The 12,064-nt window shown below is 39.1% G+C and overlaps 1 protein-coding gene across 4 annotated transcripts in view; it reads right to left on the bottom strand.

Annotated features, from left to right (window-relative positions):
- The window catches only part of tox (thymocyte selection associated high mobility group box), a 275,955-nt gene that overhangs the window by 43,855 nt on the left and 220,036 nt on the right, over positions 1 to 12,064 (bottom strand). For all 4 annotated transcript variants that reach the window (XM_008108489.3, XM_008108490.3, XM_062980345.1 and 1 more), the window contains one exon: positions 296 to 526. In XM_008108489.3, the coding sequence (XP_008106696.1) occupies positions 296 to 526 (231 nt within the window). The remainder of the gene's footprint in view (positions 1 to 295; positions 527 to 12,064) is intronic.

Here is a 12,064-nt window from a genome sequence, read left to right as displayed (position 1 = left end):
GAACTCCAGTGTATCAGAATACTTACTGGGTTATGACAGATCCCTGACTAAGAATCTCATTCTATTCTTCTCAGATTGAAAATGGTAATACAGGAATTCCTCAGTTAACAAAGCAGATGTGCTTCTCTATGGACATTAAATAAGAGTTCTGAGAAGACATATAACTAGGATCTGTAGTAAAAGGTTTTTTTAAAAAAATATGGTACATAAAACGTTTCTAAACCAAAGTGAAATTGATTGAATGTGACAAGAGAATGCGAGGGCATAAGAGCAAGACACAGCCATATCATCATACCTGCTTTTGTTCTTCTCCCAAGCCATCCCACATGGAAGCTACAATTTTAGAAACTTCTCCAAAAGTAGCATTTGGGTTTTGGCCCTTGATGGCAGCTTGTGTGTCTCGGAAAAATAATGCATAGGCAGACACAGGTTTCTGCGGCTCATTAGGGTCTTTCTTCTTCTTCTTCTTGGGAGTTTTGGGTTTCTTTCCCATATCAGAGGCAGGTCTTTTTTCTCCCCCATTGACCTGCAAATAAAGAAGAGATTGCATTACAAAACACACCCACACACACACACACACACACACACACACAGTACCATTACTTTTAGGCAAATTAAAACTCAATTTCTCAGTCCACATGCATCTAGCATTTTGTAGCTTAAAGGAGCATTTCAGTTATAACTTTTTATAATCCAAATTGTTGGCCTCTTAAATGATTTCATCTATAAAATGCATTTTGGGTATTTTAAGGTTATATAATCTAATTTTATTACACATTTACATTTTACTTTTATTTAATTGTTTTATCTAAGTTGTTGGTTTATTGGTTTATCTTTTTCAAGTCTTACCACTAATGGTATTGTGTCACTCAAAAGTCTTTCATAATACACTGTATGCCATTCACTAGTTCAACAACTGAGTGAAGTTTCTATAGTGTTTTTCCCTAGAAGTTGAGTTGTCAGATAAAGGAACAAGTAAATGTATTATTAAGAGACTTAGATTTGGGCTACAGAATTTCCTATGAATTTCCAGCAATCACAAAAATGCAAAGTGATCAAGAAGACACAGACAGGGAGCAAGCAGTGCTGGTGACTGGGATATCAATTCTTTCATTTAAAAAAAAATCTTCTTTAGCCTTCATATGCCTATAGTAGTCAGTATTATAAAATATGTTGAAAATGCTAGGAAAAGGAGCTATCTTCATTTAGATGCTGCATTTTAAAACATCCGTATGATTACAGTCATTATTTTTAGTAGGTTTTATAAAGCTATATGTTACCTGATTACATGATTAATCTGTGAATGATTTTCCAAGTCCCAGTGATAATGCTGGGATTTACTCTTAACAAAATTATCAGAATTGCAGCCTACTATTTGTTCAGAAATGGCTACTGTTATGGTGTGTGTGCCTTTGATGATGAATGGCCAAGGCTGCATTTACACTGTAGAATTAATGGAGTTTGAGACCACTTTAACTGCCATGGGCTAATGCTATGGAATCCTGGGAGCTATAGTTTTACAAAGTCTTTATCCTTCTTTGTCAGTGGATGCTAGAGCCTCACCAAACTACAGTTCTCACTTCTAAAATAGCTTTCTCAAGAGGTGAGGTGAAGGAAAGCATCCATCTATGACATACATGGGCAAACATTTTTGCCTTGGGAACACATTGTGGCACGGCTGGGAGGGCCGGTCCATGATGGAGGAGGGCCGGGCACATGCTGGGGGGGGGGAGGGCAGGGGAATGCACGGGGCCAGGAGGGGCAGGGCAGGACCGGCTAATCCTCAGGTTGTCTTCCCAGCATAAGGACGGGGCTGCTCATCCCATCCTTATGCTGGGATGAAGGCGAGACACACGGCAACTGCCCCAATCCTCCTTCCCATCATCCTCCCCCGATCATCAGGCTGTTCTCTTGGCATTATGCCGGGAGGAGGGTGAGACAGGTGGCTGACTGTGCTCCAAAGGGCTCTCAGCCACAGCTTGCCTTCCTTGAGCTGTTCTCCCGGCATAAGGAAGGGGTCACTCACACCGTCCTTATGCCAGGAGGAGGGTGAAACACACGATGGCTGAGAGCACTCCATAGGGCTCTCTGCTGCTACGTGCTTTCCTCCCCCATCTTTTTGGGATAAGGATGCAGCAGGCCACCATGTCATTATGCAAAGAGAACAGGGAAAATAAGGAGAGCTTGAGGTAAGTGCCCAGGGGGTCGCATTCGGCCCCCAGGCCTTTGTTTGCCCGTGCCTGATCTACGAGTATCTTCTTGTCACTCAAACCAAAGGAGAAAAGAAATGTGAATGGATATGGCAGACTCCATTTTAGTAATGGAAAAAAAGGGAGAAAGGGATTTCAGTTTGTCCAGAAATTCTGCTAAATGTGTAAAAGGCAACTTTGGGAATCACATGAAAAGATTTTCACAGATTTATTTGTCTGATTAGCTGAAAAGAGACTACAATAAAACAAATGAATACTAAGCACTGACCTTCTTAGTTATCACATCTCCTTATAATCTAGGTAGTGATGGAATAAAATAATCTCTACATATAACTCAAATTACATACTCTGAAAGGCTTACTATAAAAAAACACAATTCAACTGTATCAGATTTGGGCTGCATCCAAAAGTGTCTTAATTTCATATAAACCACTGACGTTTTCTGCTAATCTGATTTTTCCAGATTGAAAAGAAATTCATGGATTGATTACTTAAAAAAATGCTAGCTTTGACTCAAAAGTCTGTTTACAAGTAAAATTTCAAAACAGAATATAAACCACACTCATATCAAATCCTGAACCATCTAAAATAGTAAAAACAAATGCTGGAACATCTGATCTTCACATCATTTTTTTTTATAAAAAAACTCAGAATGGAAAAAGTAGAAGTTTGGCAATGGAGACCATTTACACTTTTATGGTGACAAATGTAATGTTTTCCCAGTATTCAAATTGTCACTAGGAAAATGAAATTTAATTTCAAGGTTGGGAGGCATGCCCTATGAAGAGTGTCTTAGGGAGCTAGGTATATTTAGCCTGAAGAAGAGAAGGTTAAGAGGTGACATTTATTTATTTATTTACAGTATTTATATTCCGCCCTTCTCACCCCGAAGGGGACTCAGGGCGGATCACATTATAACACACATAGGGCAAACATTCAATGCCCATAAACACATCAAACAGAGACTGAGAGACACACACGCAGAGGCAAGTTAACTTTCTTCTGAGGGGATGTTCGATTCTGGCCACAGGGGGGAGCAGCTGCTTCATCATCCACACTGACGGCACTTCCTCATACCAGGTCGTAAATTAGTTAATCTTGCCTCCCCACTTTTTTTATTAGTGGTACCTTATCTCCTACTTGATAGATGCAACTATCTTTCGGGTTGCTAGGTCAGCAACGAGCAGGGGCTATTTTTTTATTTTTATTTTTAATTGACGGGTGCTCACCCCGCCACGGGCTGGCCTCGAACTCATGACCTCATGGTCAGAGTGATTTAAGGCAGCTGCTCAACAGCTGCGCCACAGCCCGGCCCCCTGATAGTCATGTTTAAATACATAGTTTAATGGATGTCATGTTGAAGATGGAGCAGGCCTATTTTCTGCCTCTCTAGAGACGGGAACATAGAGCACTGGATTCAAACTGCATGAAAAGAGATTCTACCTGGATATCAGGAAGAATGTCTTTACAGTAAGAGCTGTTCAATGGTGAAATACACTGCATTGGATTGTGGGGGCATCTTCTTCTTTGGAGTTTTTAAAATAGAGACTGGATGGTCATTTGTTTGGAGTAGTTTGATTATTTGTTCCAGCACGGCAGAAGGTTGGACTGAATGACATTTGTGATCCCAACTCTATGATTGCTTCTCTTGTTCCTGTAAGTGTCATGTTGGGATTAACTACCCAACATTTTAAAAAAATATTATTCTTGCTGCTGCTGTTGATTTATATAATGCCATTAATTGTGGTATTAATGTTACTAAGAGTGACTTTTCCCTCACAGATGTAAAATGTTCTCCATTTCACAAACATCTTAACATTATTACCACTGCTGTATTACTAATCTATGGAAGTATTCACATAGCTATTAATCTATGCCTTCATAACACAGATATGGTTATTATGGATGTATTTTTGGCAGAAAAGTGGGATACACATTAGGGCCAGGATCCTATTGGGGGCAAACTGCTCATATAAAGGATGTTCCATTAATACTTTCACAAGTATTGAGAATAAACATGGAAGAGGACCAGTGGAGTTGGGAGACGTATGTAAGTGGTTCCGAGCAACCTATTCAAGTAATGTCTTGCAGGGCGGCATTGAACCTAGCATATTGTCTCAAGTATAACTAAACTGGTGGAAAAATAGCATCTTAATCATAGTAAATAAATATAAATAAACAAACAAACAAATAGAAATACTCTATTTGGTAGGCATTCATGTAAACCTCTCTCTGACCACTAAAATGCTTGCTGATTATATCTTCAAAGCAAATGATAGTCTTTGCAGATGATATCATCCTAGTTTTGTGGGATCAGAACAGCATGAATAATAACACAAAGGAACAAGTCTCACTTCTTAAAATCATCCGGATAAACTTTCCCATAGCCCATTTGCTTAGCCCTTTGTGTAATTTTAATATTCACAAAAGGTTAAGTAGCAAAACTACTATCTAGTAAATTGAACATCTCTGAAGGAATCTAAATGATCCACTGGCTCTGGACTATTCCTCCACTTTATTGCACACGAAGGATTCACGAGGGAAAATTTTGTTCATTTTTTAAGAAATAAGGAAATTACATAGAATTTCACAACTAATAACCTTGAAAATAATGGGGATTATGTTCTACCTTATGCTTACAACTGCCTAGCAGTTACACAGACATTGCTGCTAACACCAAAACAGAGACAGATGGGAAATAATTAAAAAAATCCTCATACTTATTCAGTTAAGCATGGACTTGTGTTTCAAAATCCCTAGAGGTGTAGTTAGCTCATGGTAATCCACCTCCTGTCAGGCCTTATTGCTTAATTATAGTGATGTATTTAACTTATTTATCACAAGAAAGCAATAGTCTCTCACTGTAAAAATATGTGTTATTAACTATGTTCCACAAATAATAGATCACAAGGATATATAGTAGAAGATTTAGGGCTATCAAATAAAGCATGTTGTTGATATCTAAATGTCCCATGAGAAGTTAAGAAACGCCTATAAGCATATTTAAAATAAACTGAAATCGTTCCAAGGCCTTTAATGGTGCTAGGAGAGCTGTTTCATTCACACTCTCTCACAATAATTACCATAGTTTAAAATAGATTTTAATCAAGTACCATCTGCATAGAAGACTGAACAAATAGCATAAAATTCTACTTATAACTTACCATATAAAGTAAAAATGGTTAAAGACTCTCTTTGCCATATAAACAGAATAGGCTACAGCAATGCTTTAGTGATCATGTTTCAGTTAGTTAACATTTGCTGTTTACAGTCCTCTCATTTCTCTCTGTTCTCTAAATTCCATGAAATCCTTTCATAAGTGAAATTCAAACGACCATGAAACAAACAGTCATCCATCTAGTTAGGAATACATATTTTGAAAATCTAACATCTAACATGCCACAATTATGAATAGTAATACAGAAACACACATGTTTAATGAACCAACAGAATGAATTTTCACATAAATGCAGTACTTATTCAGAGTACTTAACCAATGAAAATAAATGCAGAGAACATGGTAAGCTCATATTAACCTCCAGGTGATTTTCCCCGGGAGTTTCTTGGTTATTTTAGATAGCTTTGGGGATAGCAGCAACTGTGAGCAATCCTCCCACAGGTAGTGGGGCCGCATTTGCTCTAGTCTAATGGTTGGGAGGGAGTATAAAAAGATCTTAAATATAAATAGATACAATGTTAATGTTCTTTTCATTTTCCTATCTCTTCTCAAGTATTCTTTTTTACTTCCTGTCTGCAGAAAGACCACTCAGACTTGCAAAACATATACAGCAAGCCCCTATTAAAAATGGCTGCTGCTGCTCCTCTGCTCCACTTCATGCACGCTGCATTCTTTGGGCTCCCCCATGCTGTTGAAACACTGCTCAGGTAAAAAAAGAAGACAAGGAAGGAAACAGGGCTATTTTTTTCTGGTTTGAGCTAAAGCAAGGTAATGGGGTGGGAGCGTTGTTTCTGTGTCCTGCAGGGCCAAGACAGGCTTCTCACATCTGCCTTTTGTCACTACCTTCATGCTGGATCCTAACAGAGATAAATTGCTTTCCTTACCCATCTCCCGGTCCCCTCCTTTTTTCCAAATTCATGCCACACAAAACTCTTTGCACCAACATCATCATCTATTTCCAACACTGACCTATAGATAAGGTCAACTGTGGAGGATGCGGCCGTTTGCTGCCACCAAATTATATTATTTATTTATTTGCTGCCACCAATTAATATTTTTTTACATTTGCTGCCACCATTTAGAACATATATGTGCCACCGCTCACCACAGCCAGTACAGAGAAAGTCCCAAAGATGGAGGGAAACTCTGTCTTATAGAGTGATGGTTAAATAAGCAGACAAGCCACCTCTATTATATGATTAGGAGGAAAACACTTGAGGTGAAGTAAAACAGAAAATATGTTTATTAGTACTTGAACAGTATTGGTTTCAATGAAATAACAGGATTTGCTTTAACAGAGAATGGTACTTTAACTTGAGTCCCTTAGAATATATATATTCCCTTACAAGGAATAAAAACAGGCTTTTTAAACCTTTGGGACCTCTCTCCCAGAGGCTCTAAACCCAAGCTCTCTAAACCCTTAGAGGCTCACTACAATTCTTAGCACTTCTCCCTAAAGGCTAAACTTTCCCTTTCCCACTAACAGTTCCTAAACTCTTCCTTCCTTCTCCAAATTCCACTACCTAACTCTACAAACACCAATCTCTATTTCTTCAAACACCAAGCCCTATCTGACTGACTTTCTAGATAAATAGCTCTTACTGTCTCTCTGGCGCCGCCCACCTCCTGTTGCTAAGCAACACCCTCCAATTTTATCAACTGCACTTCCACACATGAAGCCGCCTAATGACTCCTCCCCCCGTCTTGCTTTGTCTGGCTTTGCTTTTCCAATCAAGGCCTTGAACTGCCTTTATATACCAACCCTGCAAGGTAGGTTAATCTGTTACATAACCCAGGCTTTTGGGTCAAATTTTTGTCAATTTTTTCTGATTTACACTCAAGTAAAACTGAATTTGGAAGTCCCTTCACTGGTGACTTCCAGTGAAAAAATGCAGCTGTGAACAGTGTATTAGCAAGCGGGCTGAAACACTGGGACATCATTGGGGGTTTATCAACTGTATAGAGTTAAGAAATACTTTTTCAGAAAGAAAAAGGACAGACACAAACCCCTCAAGACTCAAAGGATCTCACCTTCCCCACTAAAACAGAAGAGGAAAGAAGAGGTGGAGGCATTGCACACCCCAGCCATGTCATGCAAACAGACGCAGACAAAAGCAGCTTTGATTCACTTCTTAAAATACTATATTTAAAACAAGGTTGAAAAAACAGAAAGATGCCATCAAATCTGCTGTACGTCTACCAAATTTGTCGATAAAAACATATCTGAGAGGTAAATCGCATTTTCTTTTCCTCCGTCAGAAATCGCAGAGATAAAAAATGAATTTTAAAATCTAATTAGAGGAACTATTCTTCAATAATTTTTAAAGTCTGCCTGATGAAACTATCATATGAGACTAAATACAAAGGGTGAAACTGAATTCATTTGTTAAAAGATTATGCTATCAGAACCATGGGAATTAAAATTGTTTAACCTAAGAGCTCAATAGCCATAACATCTTGGGACCACATGGAGTTTATGGACTGAGTCCAAACAGCAAATAAGACAAAAAGTGGCCATAGAGATGAACCATAGAGAAAACTATAGAGCTTGATATACAGCTTGACATACAGAAAGCAGGAAAACAACTTTGAGATTGAGAGGGATACCGGAATCTGTACAGGAACCTGATATGGCAATAACAGAAGTTGTAGCTGAAATCCTTGGTAGATCGGAGGAAGTGATCAAGACTCAAATTGACAGGACCTGTAGGGTCCAATCCCAACATGAAATAAGAATAAGCTTCCAAGAGATGTGATTGTGTTGTTTACAAGAAAAAGCACAAATCTAAATTTTGCAAAAGATCCAACGATCCGCCAAAGATCTGATTGAAATAGGAGAAAAAGAACATTTGGGAGGGCAGGAGGAGATGGCAACTTTAATAGATCTTGGATAAAGAAGATGTTCCAACTAGAGTGGAAGGCCAGTCCACATGATGAAGAAGAACTGGAGGATCATCTACTATTTCAAGAACTGGGATCCTGAGGATACTTTCTTTAAATATAAATGAACTAAATATCCAAACAAGGGGAGAAGAGCTTTTCATCACTTTTCATTATTTGCAATTACTGGAAACAATGAGAAATCACCACTCATGATTTATGGATTACAAAAATGAGATTTTTTTATTATGATGAAAACAGCAGAGACAGGATAAGAGGCATTAGTTCACTTCACTTCACTTCACTTTATTTCTTAATTAGTCGCTCTCCACCAGAGTGCTTCGAGCGACTTACAATTTAAAATATCATTCCACAATATAAAAACATTCAACATAAAAACATTCAACATAAAAATATTCAACCTAAAAACATTCAACAGTGGCTGATTTACTTAAATGCACAACCAAACAGCCAAGTCTTGAGCGCTTTTACAAAAGGTCGCAACTCCGACATTGCTCTAATATATGGAGGCAATGAGTTCCACAGAATTGGAGCATAGATCGAAAAGGCTCTACGCTTTGTAGCTTCCAGGTGTACCTCCCTAGGGCCCGGTACGTATAGGAGATTTTCCTGGGAGGATCGACATGACCACTGATGGAAAAAAGGAATGAGGCAGTCCCTAAGATATAATGGTCCTTGGCCATTTCGAGCTCTAAATGTCAGGATCAGTATCTTGTAAGAGATCTGATGTTCTATTGGTAGCCAATGCAGTTGTTTCAGAATCGGTGTAATATGGGATCTTATAGATGATCCCGTTAGCAGCCTGGCCGACCATTCAGATCTTCTGGGTTTTTGTCTTCGGAAGGCCGGCGTATAAGGCATTACAATAATCCAACCTAGTGGTGACTGTTGCATGGATTACTGTTGCCAATGCTTCTGTTGAAAGGTAGGATGCCAATTTCCTTGCCTGACGAAGATGAAAAAAGGCCTGCTTACTTATGGCAGTTATCTGGGCCTCCATTGTCAGTGATGAGTCCAACACAACCCCAAGGCTTTTAACAGTAGCAGACGGAACCAGTACTTCCCCATCAAAATCAGGCAGTGACTGGATTAACTCTGGTGGCTGGCCAGGCCAGAGTATCTCAGTTTTTGCGGGATTCACTTTTAGTCTACTCGCTCGAAGCTGCTGCTTCCAAACACAGCTTAAAGTTCTCAGGAATCGTGGTTGTCCCAGGTTCGAGACGCAAGAGTAGCTGGGTATCATCTGCATACTGGTAGCACTCTATGCCAAAGCTCCGCACTAGTCCAGCAAGCGGTCGGACGTAGATGTTAAATAACAGGGGCGAAAGTTAGTTAAGATTAGTTAAGGTTTTCTATTTTCCATTTCTTAACTTTTCTGTCTGTTTCAAAACTCTGTATGCCCACTTTTCTAGCCCTCTGTTTTAGATTAGAAAAAATATTATTTTTTAAAAAATCTATTTTTAACATCATAGAAATCTTTTTAGTATTAGACAGCAATGAAAAGACAAAAATGTAAGATGTTAAAAATGCCCTCGTTCTATATCCACTCTTGTACCCCTACCCATTTCTCATATATTTGCAATAAAAATATATAGAGGAAAAAAACCTGAACTTGGATAAAAGTGGGATGGTTTAGAATTACATGGTTTTCTTACCAAGGAGATAAAACAGAAACAAGTGGTGTTGTTATTGTTACCTAGATCTGCAGTCCTGGGGATGAAGAATTCTGGAAATAGAATCAGAGTCCACGAGTGCTTTTGCAACTTTGTTAATGTTGAAAATATTACTCCTCTCTGTTTCAGATTTAGACTGATTGACATTCACTAATCTGTGTTTTTGTCTCAGATTTATTCAAGGGTACATGTTTAATTTATAAAGTCCACAACAGCCTATTCTTTACTTTGTGCAATTTATGCCTGAAGGGGAAAGATTCAGGAGGCATTCTTGAACTTATTGAAAACAACTTTACCGAGAGTTGTTCCCACCCACTGTCCCTCCCCGTTTTCTTTGTGAAAAGAAACACCTTCTCTCCTGGATTATAATTTTTGTTCCTGGGTTATAAATGTCATTTCCTAATTGGCTCTATCATAAACACATGGGGAAAGTTTGTTAAACTGAAAAAACTTCGTCTTTGCAAGAGGGACATCCTTCTATAACACATTTTGCTCTAGTTTCACAATTATTGAATATCTTGTAGAATCTCCACCAATTTAATATAGGTTTTGGCACAAAACAACTACTTTCAAAGTAAGGACTACACAATTAAACAGGAAATGGAGCCCCTGGTGGTGCAATGGGTTAAACCCTTCTGCCAGCTGAACTACTAACTGAAAGGTCAGCAGTTTGAATCCAGGGAGCGGGGTGAGCTCCCATCTGTCAGCTCTAGCTCCCCATGCGGGGACATGTGAGAAGCCTCTCCACAGGATGGTAAAACATCCACAACGTCCTTGCAGACAGCCAGTTCTCTCACACCAGAAGTGACTTGCAGTTTCTCAAGTCACTCCTGACACAAAAAATAAAAATAAAAAGGAAATAACACTTGCAAACTAGGAACGTATTTTCTTTATTGTTGTTCTTATTATTCAGAGGTAGGATGGCGATCTGTCAGGGTTACTTTTATTGTGCTTTTGCTAAATGGCAGAAAGAAATGGGTTGGACTGGATGGCCCTTGGGGTCAACTGAAGGGGGAGGAGGAAGGAAGGAATGAGGCGTTTGGGGCTCTCCCTTTGCCACTGATTCCCTATTTCTCTCTCTCCTTCCCCGTGTTGAAAGAAAAAAGGAAGGAGGGAAGGAAGGAAAGGAAAAAGGGGGGCAGAGTCTCCCCTTCTCCCAAGCCTCAACCCCATCCTTCCCTTCCTCTCATTCCCCTTTTCCTCATCAGAGAGGGAAGCTCTGAGTCAGTGAATGAGAAAGAGGAAAAGAGAGAAAGATGGAGTGGGGCAGAAAGGCAGTGCAGACACGGTTAATTCACAGCTGAGCCCCAAAGGAGGAGGAGATCAGCCATGGTCACATCTCCTTCCTTTCTCTCTTTTTCTTTTTTTCCTTCTGGATGGGCTGTGAGCTTTGCATGTGCACATTTTCCTTCTTGAGGAGGGAAGAGGCAGCCTTAGGGAAGGAAGGAAGGAAGGAAGGAAGGAAGGAAGGAAGGAAGGAAGGAAGGAAGGAAGGAAAGAGAGGAAGAGAAAGGGGAGGGAGGGTGGAAAAGAGGAAGGAGGGAGGTAAGAATGGAAAAAGAGAAAGGAAATAAAAAGGAGAGGAGGAATTGATAGTTGTTTCCAACACTCTACATTTGAAACCAATGTCATCTGATGAACACAGTAGGTTGCCATTTCTGAAGTGGATGGCTCAGTAGAATTTAACGAACGTGATGAAGTGGTATGAGATTCTGGAGGATGTACAGTAGAGTCTCACTTATCCAACACTCGCTTATCCAATGTTCTGGATTATCCAACACATTTTTGTAGTCGATGTTTTCAATAAATCATGATATTTTGGTGCTAAATTTGTAAATACAGTAATTACTACATAGCATTATTTCGTATTGAACTACTTTTTCTGTCAAATTTGTTGTATAACATGATGTTTTGGTGCTTAATTTGTAATATCATAATCTAATTTGATGTTTAATAGGCTTTTCCTTAATTCCTCCTTATTATCCAACATATTTGCTTATCCAATGTTCTGCCGGCCCGTTTATGTTGGATAAGTGAGACTCTACTGTATATCAACATTATGTTATTTCACATTAAACTTGCATATGCACTGTTTTGCATTG

Source organism: Anolis carolinensis, chromosome 4, assembly GCF_035594765.1.
Source record: "Anolis carolinensis isolate JA03-04 chromosome 4, rAnoCar3.1.pri, whole genome shotgun sequence".
Taxonomy (NCBI): Eukaryota; Metazoa; Chordata; class Lepidosauria; order Squamata; family Dactyloidae; genus Anolis; species Anolis carolinensis.
The sequence above is the reverse complement of the archived record's forward strand: the minus strand, read 5'-3'. Positions and strand labels throughout refer to the sequence as shown.